The 20,335-nt window shown below is 46.0% G+C and overlaps 1 protein-coding gene across 3 annotated transcripts in view; it reads left to right on the top strand.

Annotated features, from left to right (window-relative positions):
- The window catches only part of ctif (CBP80/20-dependent translation initiation factor), a 107,672-nt gene that overhangs the window by 29,857 nt on the left and 57,480 nt on the right, over positions 1 to 20,335 (top strand). For all 3 annotated transcript variants that reach the window (XM_029252667.1, XM_029252666.1, XM_029252669.1), the window contains exons 4-7: positions 5,532 to 5,654; positions 10,594 to 10,667; positions 12,303 to 12,407; positions 13,888 to 13,963. In XM_029252667.1, coding sequence (XP_029108500.1) covers positions 5,532 to 5,654; positions 10,594 to 10,667; positions 12,303 to 12,407; positions 13,888 to 13,963 — 378 coding nt within the window. The remainder of the gene's footprint in view (positions 1 to 5,531; positions 5,655 to 10,593; positions 10,668 to 12,302; positions 12,408 to 13,887; positions 13,964 to 20,335) is intronic.

Below are 20,335 nucleotides of genomic sequence, written 5' to 3'. Positions count from 1 at the left end.
CCTCCCGCAGACGAGGCCCCTGCAGGCAGATCTGTACCCTGCATGAGATGGGCTTAAAGTTGCACAACTCATCACACGTGGGCTCTTCCACTTGCTCTTTTAAACAGTCTTGTTTTGGCTTCTGCCAAATTTTAATGTCCCGAGCAGCTGCATTGAGCTGCTTGCACATCCACTGTTATGTTCAGAATAAGTCAAATTTTCTTTATTTTTTTTAAATTATTGTCCCTTCTTTTAGGGGGGCACGGTGGTGCAGCGGGTTTGACCGGGTCCTGCTCTCTGGTGGGTCTGGGGTTCAAGTCCCACTTGGGGTGCCTTGTGATGGACTGGCATCCCATCCTGGGTGTGTCCCCCTCCCCCTCCGGCCTTACGCCCTGTGCTGCCAGGTTAGGATACGGCTCCTTGCGACCCCGCATGGGACAAGCGGTTTCAGAAAGTGTGTGTGTGTGTGTGTGTGTGTCCTTTTCTTGAACATGTAAGTGGGTTTTTAGTCATTTGCAGTTGGCGTTTTTTTCAACGGTAAAGGGCTCTCAAGTGATAGAAAAGAAGGGTCGCACTTTGCCAACAAAGCAACTGCAGTTCTTGGAATGCTGTATAATGTGTACATACACACACAAACATACATATTTATGACCTGAAGCCCATCATTCATCATGAAAGGACACGTTCACTTTGTTGAGGGATGGAGGAGGCGGAAATCCACTTACTGCGCGCTTAAGGACTTCCTGTGAAGGTTCAGTGTTGGTGTTCACGGGGGAGTCCAACAAAAAGGTGCTTACGTTGATTTTCATCATGAAAGAAGGTGGTGTCATGTTGCATCAGGGGAATATAGTGAAGACAATGTTTCCTACGTCCTGGTCAGCTAAAATGTCTTGGCTATGTTGCTATCAGTGTGTGTGTTCTCGTGATCATCGCCATCACTCGTTTTAGAGGGAATAACTAGGCTGCCTCTGTGGTCCAGTGGTGGAGTGTTGCGCTTCTACTCAGTGAAGTTACTTTGTTTTTCTGTAGAGGTGGCTGGTAGTGTAGTGGTTAGAGCTGCTGCCTTTGGACCAAAAGATCACAGGTTCAAGTCCCCTGTCAAGCTGTAATGCCCTTGAGCAAGACACTTACCCTAAATTTCTCCAGTAGAAATTACTCAGTTGTATAAATGGGTGTGTAATTGTAGATAGATGAACGTTGTAAGTCGCTTTGGAGAAAAACATCAGTTAAATGGATAAAGGTAAGAAATTCACACCCTTCAGGACAACTTACTGCCACGATAACCATTCTGTAGTTTGTCGTAGCAGTTTGTGTTGTAAGAGATGTAGAGTGCACTTAATGAAAGGGACTGAAGGGGAATAAATGAATTATTTAACTATTTAAAATTATTTTCAGGATTCACGTGTGCTGCGATATTGACTAAAGTAGACCATTGTTAAGTAGAGCAGTTAAATTCTGCAGAAAATGCATCAAATGTGCAAGAAATTAACTTGATTTAAAGCAAAAAAAAATGCAAATGAATTATTTTTGTGCCAAAGACTAGTTTAAAGAATTAAGGTGTGAAGAGGAAGAAGCCTCTGCAGTCCTGGGTTTTCACTGTGAAGCCATTCCACTCTAATGTACTGGATTCTAAGGCAGGAATGACTCAGGGATTTGTGTGATGTTGGTTTTACTGACTGCTGGGAAAAGGTGGGAAGAAATCACTGATCGCTTACTCATTCACACAAGGGCAACCTTATTTAGAGGACCACAGACCAAGTTTTTTAAGATAGAGGCTTGTTCAAGTTCAGGAGTAAGATGATCAACTTTCAGGTCTGATGGCGGAGGCTGGGAGGGGGAGAAACTGCTCTGAGATGCTGAAAGCCAAAATAATTTCATGCATTTTTTGCCAATAATTGCCTTGTGCTGACATGACTTTTAATAATTTTTCATTGTTTGATCTAATCGTAGCTTTTCATCGTTTAATAGCTTTTTCCATTTCCTTTACAGTTGTAGTAATTTTTTTTTTTTTGTGAAATGTGCTGCCAGCTCAGTGTTGCACTGTTTGAATCTAAGGATGTTTGTTAGGGTTTAATGAATGAACATTAATGGACACACACACACACACACACACACACACTGCCTTCTCTGGTTGTTCCACCTGACCAGGAAACATGGGGTGGGCGGAACAGGGCTGTAAGTATTTAGCGGCCCTTTGTTCCCTGGTCCTGTCGTGGCTTCGTTTTCGTTTTCCCAGAATGCTCCCCCCCCCCCTCCTTCTATGGAGCCACACCCCGGCTGTGCTCAGCTGAGCAGGAACTGACCTCTGACTGCACAGTCCTAAATGGCGAGGTCCTGTAGAACACGGGAGGAGCGCTCGCGTCCGGGCGCTGTGCCCGGCAGTGGCTTTCTGTACAGCGGAAGGCAGCGTTTAACACCGTTCCATTTCCTTCCACCCTTGTCCTGTTTCGCTATGGTCTGGCCGGCACACCAGGTAGGCTCTCAAAACGGCGCTAGATCGAAGCGCAGCTCTTCTGACGTGTAATTCGAGGAAACCGTACGGCTGATCCGACCGCAGAAGGCACGTGACAGGAGGTGAAGGTGCAGGTGAAGGTGCAGGTGAGCATGGTGCTGGGTACGCTGTAGGTACCAGCGCTTCTGAGTCAGGTTCCAGGGGGTCTCCACCAGCTGGAGGTGACCGTTGCCGAATCGAGGCTCCACGTGTTTAATGTGTCCAGGTTTTTCCTCCGAGTGGCTGCCAAGAGTCGGCTTTGACTCAGTGACGCTTATCGAACCCGTGTTCTCTCTGGTCAAGGTCTCTCTACCAGTCGACACTCGCTCTTTGCTGTGGGCGACACACCGGTTATATTGCGGTGCTTTGCTCCTCCACGTCACCTAAAGGTGGATGAATGTGTCAGGTAGATACTGCACAGTAATCATTATTTTAAAAAAAAGTGCCAAGTGAACAAACGTACTTATAAGAATGACACACGCGGTCCCATAGTTTCCCTGGGTAAAAGAGGGTAAACACTTTTAATGTTAAGTGTATGTGCATGAAATTCAAGTTTTTTTTTTTTTTTTTTGAGAAGCCATCAAAGGAAGCTTGTTTGCATTTCGAGTGTGTCTGAGTGCTGTTGGTTTACGTTAACAGGAACAGTTTACTCAGGTACAGCCTCAGTAGGTGTAAATATACAGTAATGTGTTGCAATGAGGTTTTGTAGCTGCAGTATAACCAGAAACTTGCAGGTCCACCCGCTGCCCTGTGTTTTCAGTGTATTTATTTCTACATTTCGGTTGTGATCTCTGGCGCGGCCGAGGAGCCGAGCGTTTGCGGAGCACGCGATCAATAAGAGCCGCGAAAGCGGCTGTGGGCGAGAAGCTCTTTAACAGCCTCTGGGAATCAGGGTTCGTAATAAAATTGCTCTCTGGAATTTACAGGTGACCCTCCTCGAAGCACAACTCGAAGAACACCCAAATATCCACGTCGCCGATACAATGTCGGCCTGTAACGGAGGGCGAATGCAGCAGATCGTCCCTTTGCGCGGGCCGCATGCTTCGCCCAGTCGTCCTTTCAGGGAATAATTCACGTCTCGTTTTACGACGCGCAGCTTGCGCCGTGACGGCGTACGGGCTCTGCTGCGTACTCCTATTTTCGGCATATTTGTCGCACGGCGGATTTAGAACGGATGGCGTTTGTGTCGGTCTAAGACTCATTTCTGGAGGAACAGCAATTTTTCAGCGCGCCTTGTTCCTTGCAGCTGCACGCTTCGTCCTTGTCAGCATGCGGGAACCGAGTGGCGCTACCGCTCTCGTAATATCCGAGCCGGAGGCCCGCACGTTACCCTCTGCTGTAACGTCGGTATAAATTTACGTTTTATCAGACGCTTTTCTCCAAAGCGACGTCCGTCTCGGAGAAAGTACACCAAGAGTGCATTAAATGAACAGACGGAGAGGCTGGATGCAGACACGTGATTCGAGAGTCCAGTCCATTTGTCTCATTCCACCATATGAACCGGTGTACATCGCACAAGTCGCTCCAGGTTTATTCATTGTTCAACAAATTATTCAGAAATTATTAAAAACGAACACTCGTCATACGTTTATCATACACCTATGAGATCGGGGGCAAGCGAGTGCGAAAGAGTTGAGTTTTGACAGTTTTGTTAAATGTAGAGAGAAATTCAGGAGTTCTGGGTGGGGGTGGGGGGGTGTCATTCCACCGCCTCGGAGCCAGAACTAAAAAACCTTTATGCTTTTGATTTTTGACTTTTTGTGCATGGGACCACTGGGCGGGCGGAGGTGGAGGAGCGTACCAGCCTGCCTGGGGCGCAGCGAGTGATCAGGTCCTGTATGTATCTGGATCCGCTGACTGATAAATGATCAACGTTTCTCCCATTCTGTGCTCTAATACAAGATGAGCGGAATAGTATGTTTTTAAAAGTTTGTGATCGGTCAGAAGCCATGTGTGAACAAAATTTAGCACTGAGCCTTTTGTGTTCACGTATTACAAAAATGGTGTTTTATCAAGGGGTGTGGTGGCGCGGTGGGTTGGACCACAGTCCTGCTCTCCGGTGGGTCTGGGGTTCGAGTCCCGCTCCGGCCTTACGCCCTGTGTTGCCGGGTAGGCTCCGGTTCCCTGGGACAAGCGGTTCTGAAAGTGTGTGTGTGTGTTTTATCAATATAAAATGACCTTTCTGTCTTACAATCTGTATAGCCACCACTGGCCGTTTGATAATGATCGATCATTACTAATGGAGCTTTTACTGTTGTAAAGTAGTGTATCTGTGGTTGTTTTTCAGATACAGTATGAATAAAGGCAGAATAGGGGTCTACGGTAATGAAAGGTGGTGCTAGGTGACATTAAGTTGTCATCAGCGATTGTATGAGTGTGTGAGTACCTTGCGATGGGCTTTTGTCCAGGGTGTACTCTGCCTCATACCCAGTGCTTCCAGGATAGGCACCGGACCATTGTGACCCTGCACTGGTTAACTGGCTACAGATACATTTACTTTTATTTATTTAGCAGATGCTTTTCTCCAAAGCAACTTCCAACAAACTCTATGTAGCGTTACCAGCCCACACACCTTATTCACCGCGGTGACTTACACTGCTAGATACACTACTTACACTGGGTCACTCATCCATACATCAGTGGAACACACACACTCTCTCTCGCTGTCACTCACACACTATGGGGAACCTGAAGAGCATGTCTTTGGACTATGGGAGGAAACCAGAGCACCCAGAGAAAACCCATGCAGACACAGGCGAACATGCAAACTTCACACAGACTGAGCGGGGATCAAACCCATGTCCTCTCGCACCACCCAGGTGCTGTGAGAGAGCAGCGCTACTTGCTGTGCCACATAATTACTGAATATTTGCCCGGTCTGTACTATGCAGGTATTTGGGATCAGTGACAATATGTAAATAACTGAATGTTCAAGAGGGGCTACATATTAATTCCAAACATGTATCACCACACGTAAAAAGTACACTTCATGCCATAATTATGAAGCCCCACCTTTCACCTTGATTATTCACAGTAAACGGCACATTTTCTGTTGTTCCAGGACGACTGGGAGCACAGCAGCAATGGCAGCACCGGTTCCCGGCCCAGCTCCGGGTCTCGACCTGGTTCTGGATCCAGGTCAGGCAGTCGAGGGAGAAACAGTCAGTTTCGAGGCCCTGCAAAGGTACTGTACATCTTGGGTTCGCACATTTTCTCTGCCCTTTCAGTGTTCGGTTCTGCTATCCCATTTTTTACAAATCACGTGTGCGCATATCGGCCTGCAAATGAAAATTTTGTGAAAAACTTTAATGTCAGCACAAACTACCCAGTAATACATGTGGAATTGTTTTGCAACAGATTTGTCTTTGCCAACCTAACACAGATTGTCCTATTATATTAGCACAGTGCGTAGTGTAGTACTTAGAACCTTGCAGTCTGAAGGTTTCTGGTTCAAGTCCCGCTCCTGCTGTAGTAGCCTTGTTCAAGGTACTTACCCTGAAATGATACAGTAAGAATACACTGCTCTATGAATGCATAAATCATTGCTTAGACAAACTTCCATTGTAAGTTGCTGTGGAGAAAGACATCAGAAAAGTACACACACACTGTCTGAAACCACTTGTCCCAAGCGGGGGTCACGGCGAACCGGAGCCTAACCCGGCAACACAGAATGTGAGGCTGGAGGGGGAGGGAAAACACCCGGGATGGGATGCCTGTCTGTCACAAGGCACCCCAAGCGGGACTCGAACCCCAGACCCACCAGAGAGCAGGACCCGGTCAAACCCGCTGCGCCGCCGCACCCCCCTCATCAGAAAAGTAAAGGGTAATAATTAGGAAAGCCCATACTCTTGTCAGTCTGGTTGTTAGTACCACCTCACCTTTGATCACTTCTGCTCAGAACTTAAACTGGTTGGACATTACTGATGGGTTTCCACGTTCTGTCACTGTTTGCCGCTATCGCCTGCTAGGGGACAGGTGGTAGCGTGTTAGTTGGAGTTACTGCCTTTGGTTCGGAAGGTGGTAGGTTTGAACCCCACTTCCAGCTGTAGTACCGTTGAGCAAGGTACCTACTCTAAAGCACTCCAGTAAAATTACCCTGCTGTGTAAATGGGTAAATAGTTGTTAGCTTGTAACTGTAATAATTGTAACCTTAACATTGGTAGGGTGCTTTGGAGTAAAGCATCAGCTACCTCAGTAAATGTATCCAGACGCTCAGGTGTTCCTTAGTCTTGTTGAGTCCAAATTGAACTTTTGTGCCATTCAAAATTTTGTGCAACACTTCTTAATCCTGGTTCTTGAGGACTTTTGGGTTTGCTGGTCTTTGCTCAACTGGACCATGTCATGAGTTAGCTTTGATTAAGTGAATGGAATAATTCATATCATACTTTAACTAAAATGTGCATTTTGGGAGAAAAAGAAGCATTAAGAGGATCTGTGGTTACACTGAGCATTGTTTCAATAATTATGTCATTTAGATTGCTCAGTTAAGTCTCAGCAAGAATTTTTTTTTTTCCAAATTATTGCAGATGATCAAAATAAATATTTTTTTTGCACAATACAACTAGTTGTAAGTTGTCAGATGGCTTCAGCATTATAGGTCGGTGTAGTTCAAAACCCAAGGTTTACGTTTAGAATTGGGCACTTTGTTCAAGGGACAGCTCGATAACGGCTTTTGTTAACAGCCGAGCTGGTCCAACTCCCTCATGCAGAGGAAACTCTGGGAACAAGTATTGGGAATCTTGGGTGACTGAATCTGATTTTATTCTCAGATTTACCTCTGCATGTGAGAATTTCCAGGAGCCCTTTAATTATGAGGGACTTGATCTGGCACCATCTGCAGTTTTGTCCATGGAAACACGAAACAACCTTTTCCAGCTTTCTCTGCAGTTTAGCTATTTGCCTCTAAAAACAGATAAATTATCAGTGATGAATAAGGTTAATTTTGGTTGAGACCTTCGATTTGATTTTCGTTCGCTGCCGAGAATGTGATGGTGGTTGAACGTGGATTCCTTGTTGATCAAATGTCACAATTTTATGTTGATTCAGTTAAGATCTCCAGGTAATCCTGGTATTTTCCACCACAGTAAATTTGGCTGCATCAGTGCTCAAAATCCTTCAAGGACTGATTTCGACTAATGTAACCAGGAATCAGTGGTGACTCAACACATGGCGCTCTGCTGGTGCTAATAGAAAACTAACTTATTGTGCTTTACTAGGCCTTAAGAGTTGGAGCAGGAGCATGAAACCCCCTGTAGGGCGAAAGAGTGTGAGAAACGCATCCAATCTACACCTACAGGGCTCTGTCTGCCCTTGGGTTTCTTATTCTGTATTTATGCAAATGCGATTTTTAGTGGCTCAGAATAAAAATCGGTTTGTGTGCAAATAATTTTACACACACAAGTACATGCCTTTTCTTGCATGCGTACAGATGTGGCAGTAAGTGCCATGCTTTTGAAGCACATTTTGGGAGGGTAAGGCAGTGAAGGTGCATAGGTATTTGGTTGAGCCCCCACCAGGTAAGCCGGTTAAGGCATTTATGTTGAACAGTGTGTGGTCTGATCCTGCGTCGAGCGCTCTTTCTCTCCGAGTTCTACAGCACAGTGACAGTACTGGCTCTTCGCTGTTGGGGAGGTACAGGATAATCTGAATGGACAGCAGACAAAGTGCCTCCCGGAGGCTTTCTGGGCCAGCTGGCCCTGCCAGAGGTGCTCCGCTCTAGTGTGTATGAGCTCCATGGAGCTCACAGTGTGACAGGTTTCTTCTGGCTGCCAGCGGTGTATAAAAATGCAGATGACAAAAGGGAAAATATGCAACAAATTCCATTCTGACTGCATTGGAGTATACAGTCATGTGAAAAAGAAAGTACACCCTCTTTGAATTCTATGGTTTATGTATCAGGACATGATAAAAAATTAATCTGGTCCCTAGCAGGTCTTAATCAGGTAAACACAAGAGAAGCCATGTGTGAAAAACTAAGTACACCCTTATTGCTTCTATAGGAATTAAGAGGGTAAGTAGCAGCCAAGTGCTGCTAATCAAATGCCCTTGATTAACTGATCATCAACAAGTGTGACCACCTCTATAAAAGCAGAAGTTTTGGCAGTTTGCTGGTCTGGAGCATTCAGGTGTGTGGATAACACAACGCCAAGGAAGAAAGACATCGGCAATGATCTTAGAGAAGCAATTATTGCTGCCAATCAATCTGGAAAGGGTTATAAGGCCATTTCCAAACAACTTAAAATCCATCATTCTACAGTGAGGAAGATTATTCACAAGTGGAAACTATTCAAGACAGTCGCCAGTCTTCCCAGGAGTGGACGTCCCAGCAAATTCACCCCGAGGTCAGACCGTGCAATGCTCAGAGAAATTGCAAGAAACCCAAGAGTTACACCTCAGACTCTACAGGCCTCAGTTAGCATGGTAAATGTTAACGTTCATGACAATACAGTTAGAAAAAGACTGAACAAGTATGGTTTGTTTGGAAGGGTTGCCAGGAGAAAGCCTCTTCTCTCTCAAAAGAAGATGGCAGCATGGCTTAGGTTTGCAAAGTTGCATCTGAACAAACCACAAGACTTCTGGAACAATGTCCTTTGGACAGACAAGACCAAAGCGGAGATGTTTGGCCATAATGCACAGTGCCACGTTTGGTGAAAACCAAACACAGCACATCAACACAAACACCTCATCCCAACTGTCAAGCACGGTGGTGGAGGGGTGATGATTTGGGCTTGTTTTGCAGCCACGGGACCTGGGCGCCTTGCAGTCATTGAGTCGACCATGAACTCCTCTGTATACCAAAGTATTCTGGAGTCAAATGTGAGGCCCTCTGTCCAACAGCTGAAGCTTGACTGACATTGGGTCATGCAACATGACAATGATCCCAAGCACAACAGCAATCTACAACGGAATGCCTGAAAAAGAAAAGAATCGAGGTGTTGCAATAGCCCAGTCAAAGTCCAGACCTCAAGCCGATTGAAATGCTGTGGCGGGACCTTAAGAGAGCTGTGCATAAACAAATGCCTGCAAACTTCAATGAACTGAAGCAACGTTGTAAAGAAGAGTGGGCCAAAATTCCTCCACAACGATGTGAGAGACTGATAAAGTCATAGAGAAAACGATTACTTGAAGTTATTGCTGCTAAAGGTGATTCTACAAGCTATTGAATCATAGGGTGTACTTAGTTTTCACACATTGCTTCTCCATTCTGGCTTTATTTTTGTTAAATAAATCATGACATGGTGAAATATGTCATGTGTTGTTGTTCATCTGAGGTTGTATTTACCTGATTAAGACCCGGTAAGGACCGGATAATTTTTTTTTTTTTTTTTTTTTTTTTTTTTTTTTTTTTTAAAATTATGTCCTGATATGTAAAACCATAGAATTCAAAGAGGGTGTACTTTCTTTTTCACATGACTGTATATGCATGATACCTTGTCCTGGTGAAACATGGTCATATTGGACCCAACATGCTCTGCTTGACCTTGAAGCTTCATCTGTCATCGTGAAGTAAGCCCATAAAGAGGTTCCATCCATCCATCCATCCATCCATTCATTTTCAATAACCGCTTGTCCTGTTGAGGGATGTGGGGATCCAGAGCCTATCCTGGAAGCATTAGGCACAAGGCTGGGGGGTTACACCCTGGATGGGATGCCAGTTCATTGGAGGGAAGCCACACATACATTCATACACCACGGATAATTCGGCATCACCAGTCTACCTCAACAGCGTGTCTTTGGACTGTGGGAGGAAACCAGAGCACCCTGAGGAAACACACATAGATACTGGCAGAACCTGTAAAGTCCACACAGACCGAGTGGGGATCGGTCCCACCTTTTCCCCCACCATCCAAGCACTGTGGGGAGGCAGTGCTACGTGCTGCACCACCGTGCTTCCCCAACCCGCCTATGAGGTACCTTTAGATACAAGTATTAATTCTTTGTGTTTGTGCTCTGTATAATTTTGGAAGAAAACAGAACGTTGACAGTTTGTCGGTGCAGAAGGGTCATTCACACACATGCAGAGTTTTGCACAGCGTGACTAATCTGACACCTCTGAATGAGTTTAGTGTGCGCACAGTGTTGTCGTCACCTGTTCCAAATTGATCTGCTTTCTTGCACTATAGAACGGGAACAGAGACGGGTCACTGGACATACTGGGAACGGACATATGGGCCGCCAACACCCTCGATTCTCACGGGTAAGAGCGCTCCTCACTTCTGCACGTTTGCCACTCACTGTGATCCAAGCCACGCGTTCCAAATGCGCGCACACGTACCGTCCGATTTGATCCGTTTGTGAAATGAGACAAGTGCGGAAGTTGTGCAGCGGTCAGATGTCCATGCTAGGCGCGGGGAGCGGGCACACTTTGGGCGCACTTAATAGCACAGCTGGTGGCACACTGGTTAGAGCTGCTGTTTTTGAACTCAAAGGTTGCCGGTTCAAGTCTCACCTTTGGCTGTATATTTACATTTATTCGCTTAGCAGATGCTTTTCTCCAAAGCAACTTACAATGGATACTATCATGTAGTGTTACTAGTCCCTACACCTTATTCACCGCGGTGACTTACACTGCTAGATACACTACTTACACTGGGTCACTCATCCATACATCAGTGGAACACACTCTCTCTCTCACTCACATACTATGGGGGAACCTGAACAGCATGTCTTTGGACTGTGGGAGGAAACCAGAGCACCTGGAAGAAATCCACGCAGACACGGGGAGAACATGCAGACTCCACACATACTGAGCAGGGATCGAACCCACGTTCTCTCTCACCACCCAGGCGCTGCAAGACTACAGCTGTAGTACCCTTGAGCAAGGTACTTACCCTAAATTGCTCCAGTAAAATTACCCAGCTGTATAAATGGGTAAATAATGGTTAGCTTGTAACTGTAATAATTGTAACCTTAATGTTGTAAGTCACTTTGGAGGAAAGCATCAGCTAAATGAATAAATATAAATGTGGCTGAGGAATAAATGTCTGCCCTGAGAACAAGAGAACTGGAAACAAGTGTAATGTGGAGTAAAAGTACTTATTTAAGTTGTTACTTGTGCTGAGCCTCAGTCTTGTGCCATTTATAGTTTTACTGTAATTCTGTTCTCCACAAATTTATCTGAATAAAGCGTATCAAAATAGTTATTTTTGGATTGTTTGCTTTAATCTGAGATTATGACATGGCTTTGTTGATAGAGATTTTTAGGCTTATCTGCATAGTAGCTGAAGCCCCCTGACTGTGTATAGTGAGGTAAGAATGTTAGATGCAGCGCTTAATCCCTTGCGATACATTATTAAATAAATCGTGCTTTTGTTCACGGCTTTGTAAAGGTGATTTCCATGCGCACCAGGTTAATTTTTTTTTTTTTTTTTTTTTTTTTTTTAAATAAAAACAACATTCCTAATTCCCTACTGTAATGGATTCCCATAGGTTTCCATTCCCTCTTCACTACAGCTGTCTTTCTGGAAGATTCTTCAAAGGCCTTTCAGTTCCACACTTCTTCTGTATATCAGTTACCGTAAAGAAGACCTTCTTAACACCCTTTTGAAACATGTCACACAATTGCTGTTTAAACATAAATATTTGGGAGTTAACGCAGTACTTTGACGCTTCTCCCGCTGGGAAGACGTTTCTTCTTCTTCTCCAGGGCACTTCTACTCATGGAGCCAGAGGTGCTCCATTCTCTACGGGACCCCTATGGACGCCCTTTTTGGGGACTGTTCTAGGGCACCGGTGGCTCCTTGGCCAGTGGTGTAATACTGAGTGTCGGGGTCACACGGGGGAAGCCTGGTCCTTTCTGACTCTTCCTGACTCTTCCCGACTCTTCCCGCAGGGGAGCAACCTGGGATCTCCAGCCGGAGAAACTGGACTTCTCGCAGTTCCACCGGAAGCCGTTCCGGGGAACACCCAAGCACCTCCCGCACATCGACCGAGAGGGGTGAGCGTGCAGCCTTCGCCGGTCTCTCAGGAGGTCTGGACGGGCCAGGCAGCCTGGCTGGGGGTTTGAGCGCTCCTTGTTTCCGTCCTCTTCACGGACACCAGCTCACGGTTCAGCCTTCCGTTTCTGTCGCTTTGCTTCGCTGCGGTTTGATTAAAAAGCCCAGTAACAGTTCCAAATAGGCTGTGTTTGCTGATGATTTCCACCAGTAAACTGAACTTCTGTCAGGTGACATGGGCCGATGGGTGACGGCGACCCCGTGCGTCGTGCGGGTGCCGTGTCCAGCGTCGCCGACCGGGGCTCGATTTGCAGTTGCCTAATTACACTTATTGATTTTGTTTTGCGTGTTTTAACGGCGCTAAATAAAGCGGAAGATATCAGTAAATCTATATTTTCCATAATGTTGCTGCACTCCTAACACTTATTGAACGTACAGCAGAGAAAAAATAGCTTTAACATAAAGTGGCATTTATTAATGTTTTTAAAATTGTTTTGTAATGAGGAAGAGGATGTAAGAAAATTTTTATATTTGAAAATGAATAACAGTGCATTTATAAATATTGTGATGCAGAAACACTCCTTATTCCTAGTGTAAAACATTTAATTTTGGATGTGGTGACACTGGGAGACTGTTCACATATGCACCAGTCTCCCAGTGTCACCACATCCAAAATCCAAAATTAAATGTTTTACACTAGTAAAAGTGCGGTGTAGGAAAGCATTATAGGACTTAAACTTTTACTGTACTACTGCTGTTGGTATTGCTGCTAAGTAGTATTGTTAGTACAGGTGGTCCCCCATTTACGATGGTTCGACGTACGATTTTTTTCGACTTTACGATGGTGAGCTGGCGATAGACATTCAGTAGAAACCGTACTTCAAATTTTGATTTTTTTTTTTTTTTCTTTTTTTCCCCTCCCCCACCCCTCTTTTTCCCGAGCAAGTGATATCAGGAGAGAGTATCGCTCTGCATGCTGGGCAGCAGCAGCGATCCCCATCTCCCAGTCTGTCACACAGAGGTGTGTATTCGGTATATTAGATGCATTTTCAACTTACGAAATTTTCGACTTACATTGACATTTATTCATTTAGCAGACGCTTTTGTCCAAAGCGACGTACATCTCAGCAAAAGTACAATTTATGCGTTACATTAAGAGAAAGAGACATAGCTGCAGACATGTGACTCAAGTAAACCTAGTTTGTTACCTACCACTTGTTGCACCGAGGTTCATCATTCGAGTAGGTGCATAAAACAGAGGATAGACAAATCCCGATACCCCCCACCAATTTTTTTTTTTTTTTTTAAATATTATAAGATCCACATCCGATGGGTTTCGCCAAACGTAACCCCATCGTAAATCGGGGACCACCTGTATTAACATCACCGTGATCTTGTGTTACTCTTGTTGGAGCTGAGTGTACAGAGCTGACCATTCAAAGGCTCATCCTTTCTTATTCCCATTTCTTCTCCTTTCTTCAGGATGATGAAAGGCAAATTTGATGACAACGATGGCATCGACCTGAACGATATGGAGAAGTTCCTGCCAGGGTTTCCAGTAAGTGCCGCTCTTTCCTTCCTCGTACTTCCTCCGAGGGAAGAGCAACGTTGCGGTGTTACGGCGCATTCTCTTCACGCTCGGGCCTCTTCTTCCGTCTTCTGGAGACTTCTCACATCATTTCTGATGATGACTAGCTGTTACCACTTCCATAACCAATTCGGTGTATTCTCATTGTTATTATTTAGCAGACAACTTTGTTGTGGACGATTTATAATGCAGGATAAATAACCTTACTGGGAAAGTAAAATATTGAAAAAAGATGTAAATATTTTAGCCATTTGTGTACACGCGCACACACACCCCGTCTGAATCGCTTGTCCCATACGGGGTTGCGGGGAGCTGGAGCCTAACCCGGCAACACAGGGCAAAAGGCCAGAGGGGGAGGGGACACACCCAGGACGGGACGCCAGTCCATCGCAAGGCACCCCAAGCGGGATTTGAACCCCAGACCCACTGGAGAGCAGGACCCGGTCCAACCCACCACGCCACCACGCCCCCTGCCATTTGTACAGGAAGGCATTTTTACTGCCTCAGTTCAGGGTAAATACCCTAAATAAGGATACTAGAGTAGGAGGAGGATTTTTTTATTTTTTTTTTTTCCTTTTACACAGCCTGCTGGGTAGCAGATGATTGATCTTCTTGTGGTCTTTGCAGGATGTGTTGGTGTGACTCATAGGCTACATACTGTAGGTTGTGACGGCAGGATGCATTTCATTAGACCTCCAGGCTCATTGCTGGTACGCGTGTGCCGAGAGAAATGGTGAATTCGGGATTGCATGAGGTTCGTGGTTCCAAACAGGAGGTGCGCACAGCTGTAAGGCACATTGGCCTTTTCGTGAGTATTTGGAGCCTGCAGTCAATTTTGAATGTTAAATTACATACACACATTTTCGGAACCGCTTATCCCATATGGGGTTGCAGGGAACCGGAACCTACCCAGTAACACAGGGCGTAAGGCCGGAGGGGGAGGGGACACACCCAGGACAATTATTCTTTTTTAAAATTGGTGTGCTAGTTCAGCGAGGCGATCACCTGACAGTACTGTTTCTTTGAATTGGGATACCGCGTTCATAAACGATTTCGTAGTTTTTGTGATGTTTGTGCTTGGAACTGTAGCAACGCCCTGGTTGCAACCCGCAGCGCTATGCTGGATTGTCAGCTTTGTAAAACCAAAATTCTCGGACATAAAATGGATCAGATCTCAGGATTATGACATTTTTATTCATATTGCCTCGCCTATATCTTAAATTAGGTTGCGCTTGATGGTAAATCCCAGTGTTTAATATCCTTTTTGAGTATGTGGCGCTAAGAGGGGCCCTGGAGAAAGCTGGTGAAGAGCGCCCTCGTGTGTCAAACAAGTGCAATAGCGCCACCCCAGTCCTGCCCATAAGACAGTTTGGCCTTTTCTTCCGGTAGCACCTGTCACAGAACGGGGCAGAGCTCATGCTGTGTGCTCATGTATTTTTCTGTCTCCATTTAGTTTGTTTCCCTGACCTGGTTAGCAAGGTATGTTTTTGCTGCTTGCGTTGCTCTCGAAGGGCAGCGTCGCAATCTTACAGCTCCAGGGCTGCGGGTTCGAATTCGACAGTTGCGCCAGCCCGCTTGAAGCTTTTCCTCGCGTTCTCTCGGGCTCCGTCTCTGCTTCGCGGAGGCGGTGGACCGTTCTCGCGAGTGTGCGACTGCGTGTTTAAGCGCTTACAGGATCGGTGCCCTGAGATGGAGTGCTGTCCCGCCCGGGGTGTGCCCCACCTTTCAGCCTCAGCTCACCGGATGCGATTCTGAACCCGGGCCGTCCTGTCTGGACGTACAGTTCTTCGACGTCGGAAGCGTGGATGTCCACGTGAATTGTATATTCGGTACTGTGTTATGTCGGGTTTTACCGTGAAGGTACCTTAAATAGTGTTTCATGTGTTCTTTGATTGCAGTTGTCATAGTGACACATTTGCTTTGCATCTGTGTGAAATCCCCACCTCCACATTTGTACCAGGACCCCGCAGATGAGACACGGCGGACTAATTCGGCACGGCAGCCTCTCCCAGCTATAATTTCCACACCGAACAAACCGAAATGAAAAGTCAGAGTGCGGTGTGCAGTATGCTGTCGGTAGTGTATTTATGGAGCCGTCCCCGGTCCGCAAACTCGCGCCTTGGCTGGTGTGACCTGCAGTGCTAACTGGGGAACTCTCTCGAACCTCAGCCGTTTGTTCTCTCCTGAACGTAGTGCGGCGTCTTAACTGGTTGCACGTGCTCGTGCGTTGTGTCATTTGATGCAGATTCTCTGTTCTCGGCCTCCCGCCGCACACCTTTGCCAGGTGCTCTCATTCCAATGACAATTTACTGTTTTCTTCTGATACTTGGCTGACTTGGGTTCAAATCCAGTTCAGTTTGTCTGGAGCTTGCATGGGTTTCCTCCAGGTGCTCTGGTTTCCTCCCACAGTCCAAAGTCGCATCTTTCAGGTGAACTGGGGACTTTAAATTGCCCAATTGCGTGTGTTGCTCTGCTGTATAAATGGGTGATAGTAGAGAGTTTAGTGTATTTAGTGCTGTAAACCACCTTACATAAAGGCGTCTGCTAAGAAACATTATGTCGGTTTGGAGAAGAGATTAATGAATAAACGTAATTTCCTATGCAAAGGACTTGCGTGAAATTCAAGGGTAACTAAACCTTACGCTGAGCCACTGCTACTGATCCCTGCTCTCCGTTGCATATTTACACATTCACTTTCAAACTAGTTTGAATGAAGTTTCTGGCCAATTGATCATATAGCTGCTTCCTAGATGCAACATTTTTTAAAAATATTTTTTTTTGTATGTAAACACACACCCCAACAGTATAATATTTAATAATAATTTACACCCTTGTTCAGCGTTCCATAATTTTTAAGCGTCAGCAAAGCACAGTATTTGCTAAGGATCGGTGCGTTTCCAACATGTTGCGTTTGGCTGCACTCCGTCTTTCAGCTGGCGCACGGTGGCAGTGTCTCAACGGTTTTGTTTCCAAGATTTAGTCCATTTCCATCAATCTGATATCAATAACCATGAATCAGATGCAGGGTCGTGGTGGTCCAGGGCCTATCCTGGCAACATAGGGTTTGAGGCAGGGTACACCCTGGATGTGACACCAGTCCATTGTAGGACACACACAAGTTCACCCGAAATTTATATCTTTGGACCGTACAAGACCCATGCAGACACCGTGAGAACATCCCGACTCCACACAGGCTGAGCGACGTTCGAACCCACATCCAAACGACAGCCCAAGAGAGCGGGGACACCAGCACCATCCGCCACACCACTCACTGTTCCACCTGTAGAATTTCTTTCTTTCCTCTGTGTTTCAGAACCACACCCGGCAGTCAGTCGGGGCTGGTTGTTCGCTTACTGTCGGCCCGTGTTCGAAAGCCCCAGGAAGAGCGTTTTGCTCTCTTCCGTGGCGAGCGCGCAGTAACGTAGATGAGCTGCACTCTAAGTGACGTCACGAGCGAAAGGAACCCTTCCAGGTTGCTCATCAGCGAACGAAACCGAGGTCGATAAAGAGCTAATCGGTGCTCGATCAGGGCAGTGCTGTTACACGTCGCTCGTCTGGAATATCGAATGCCGGCGCCGGGTTCCAACAGCCAAGGAAACGGTCTGGTTTCCAAGCGGCGAAGCTTTGCCCTTTGACTGTGTGGCGCAAATTCAAATTGGGCTGTAACTAAGACTTTATTTGGTTTGTACGTAATAATTGAATTTTTCCTAAATGTGCCTTTGCGGTGCTGTGTGCAAGGTCGTCCGGAAGCGTCCCAGGATTAGCAAAAAGTGAAACGAAATTAAAGTTCTCGCGCGACCAGACGTGGCAAATGAGAAAGTGATGGAAAAGTCGTTGCCGTTCGAGCGCGACCCAAACGGCAACGACTGTTCCATCACTTTATTTCATCTGCCACGTCTGGTTGACGTGTGCTTAATGAAACAATTAATTGGCTTGTTCTAAATCCACTTTTTTTTCCCCCCCCAAAAAGTGATGGGAAGAGTCCAGTTGAATTGAACGTCAAGTACTGTACGCAGTCAGTCACCGAGCAGGAGGTTTTGCCATTCAAGGACTTTCATCCTTTCACTTTATTGCCAGTTTTGTCTTCGTTCCCTTTTTTGTTTCTTAAACCACATAACCTTATACTGCTTACACTTTGCAATCTATGGCTCTTTCTAAGCAATTACGAAGCAAAAACGGCTGGAGTGGCGTCACGCGCCATGTGAACCTTTAGTTTCTCCAAAGCTATACGCCAAGGTCGCAGGTTCGATCCCCGTATGAGTTTTTTTTCTTTTAAAAGATTAAAACTAAAAAAAAAAAAAAAAAATCTCCAAAGGTATAAAAGCTCGAACCGCTGTTTCGACGACACAAAGCGGCACTAAGGAAAGAGCTTTCGTATAACTTCACACTAGACTGTAGCTACTCTAGCTGGTAGCTGTACTGCTGTAGCGAAGTGTTTTGTTCCCCTCAGGACCTCACATGTTATGGCACTGATTGTATGTTGGTAATGTGAATTGTGGTAGTGTACTGGGTAAAGCTGCTCTTGCAGCACCCAAAGGTCGTAGGTTCGACCCCCTCCTCCAGCTGTAATATCCTTGAGCGAGGTACTTACCCTAAAATTGCTCCAGTATAAAGTGACCCAGCTCTATAAATGGGTGGACAGTTGTAGGTAACTGAACACTGTAAACTGTTTTGGAGAAAAGTGTGAGTTGAATGAATAAATGTGAATATGAATGGTGGTGTTTAATTTGAGTGAGGTGGGATTTTCCTCCCCCTGGTGGCTGTGTTGGGTGCTGCACGCTGAAGCTGCGGTGGCGTTAAGAGCCCTAGTGGTACCCGTCACTGGAGGGTCTGGATCCTGCCAGCGTGGCGGGCCGAGGCTGAGAATCCAGGGCAGCGCTGACCATCCCCACAGCTGTCCCGTGAAGGCAGTGTTTTCCTCATCAGCTGCTTCTCGCACTCTGTTGTGTTGCAGTGAATAAAGAGCTACGCTGTGTACTGAGCAGAGGAGGGTCCTTGTGCTGACACACACACACACACACACACACACACACACACACACACACGCTCTGAAGCCGCTAGTCCCGAGCAGGGTCACGGCGAACCAGAGCTTAGCCCGGCAACGCGGGGCACAGGGACACACCCTAGCCAGGCCGACGCAGGGCACTCCAAGCAGGACTTGGACCCCAGACCCACCGGAGAGCAGGACCCGGCCAAACCCACTGCGCCACGAGTGCCGACTCTCTTTTTTTTTAATTATTATTTTTAGTGATCAGAGCAGCTGCCCTGCCTTCTGTAGGTCCCAAGTTCAAATCCCACTCCTGCCATAGTGCTTGCCCTGAATTGATACAATGATTTACTCGTACTCTTACTGTATGTCGCTTAGTATAAAAACCTAACTCTCTTTTTAATTGCTGTGGAACCAGCTAAATAAATTTACATTTAGTGTAATGGTTAGACCTGCTGCTTTTGCATCTAAAGGTTACAGGTTTGATTCCCACCGCTGGCTGTAGTACCCTTGAGCAGGTACTTACACCACATTGCTCAAGTAAAATTACAGGAGCAATTTAGGGTAAGTACTTTGCTCAAGGGTATTACATCTGCAGGTAGGAATCGAACCTGTGACTGTCCCCTAAATACATACATAAACATTTAAATACCAAAAACACACACACACACACACACACACACACTGGCTGAAGCCGCTTGTCCCAAGTGGGGTCGCGGCGAGCCGGAGCCTAACCCGGCAACACAGGGCATAGGGTTGCAGGGGGAGGGGACACACCCAGGGCGGGACGCCAGTCCATCGCAAGGCACCCCAAGCAGGACTCGAACCCCAGACCCACCAGAAAGCAAGGCCCAGCCAAACCTGTTTAAATACCATAAAGCACTTTGAAATATCTTTGTCTGTAAACATTTTGGAGACTGTTGTAAAATTTACCTTTAATTAAGGGCAATTCCTTCATGAAGTTTTTCGATTCTACTCCCCATAATATACTTGTTATATTAACATATTCAATAATAAACGTACAGTTGCTAATTTTGACCACTTACTTGCTAACCTTAATTTTATCTTTATACATGAGCACAGAGGTGCTCTTCCGGTTACATTTATTCACTATGACACCTTAATGCTGAGTACGAAGAGGGCTGTTGGAGCTGTTTGCTTGCGCAGTTATCAGCTGGTGCCCATTAGCTCACCGCGCACATTTGAGGTGTTTGCTTTGGAGAAAAGCGTTTGCTTAAATGAATAAATGTAAATGTAGATGAATAAACATGAGTGATGTGGCAAATCGCCGACTGTCCTTACGGCGAAAATACGCTGCGCTTTTGTTCTCGAACCGGAAAAGGTCGAGCTGAACG

This window comes from Scleropages formosus, chromosome 6 (assembly GCF_900964775.1).
Source record: "Scleropages formosus chromosome 6, fSclFor1.1, whole genome shotgun sequence".
NCBI lineage: Eukaryota > Metazoa > Chordata > Actinopteri > Osteoglossiformes > Osteoglossidae > Scleropages > Scleropages formosus.
Note: the sequence above shows the minus strand (reverse complement) of the source record. Positions and strands in the feature narration are given on the sequence as shown.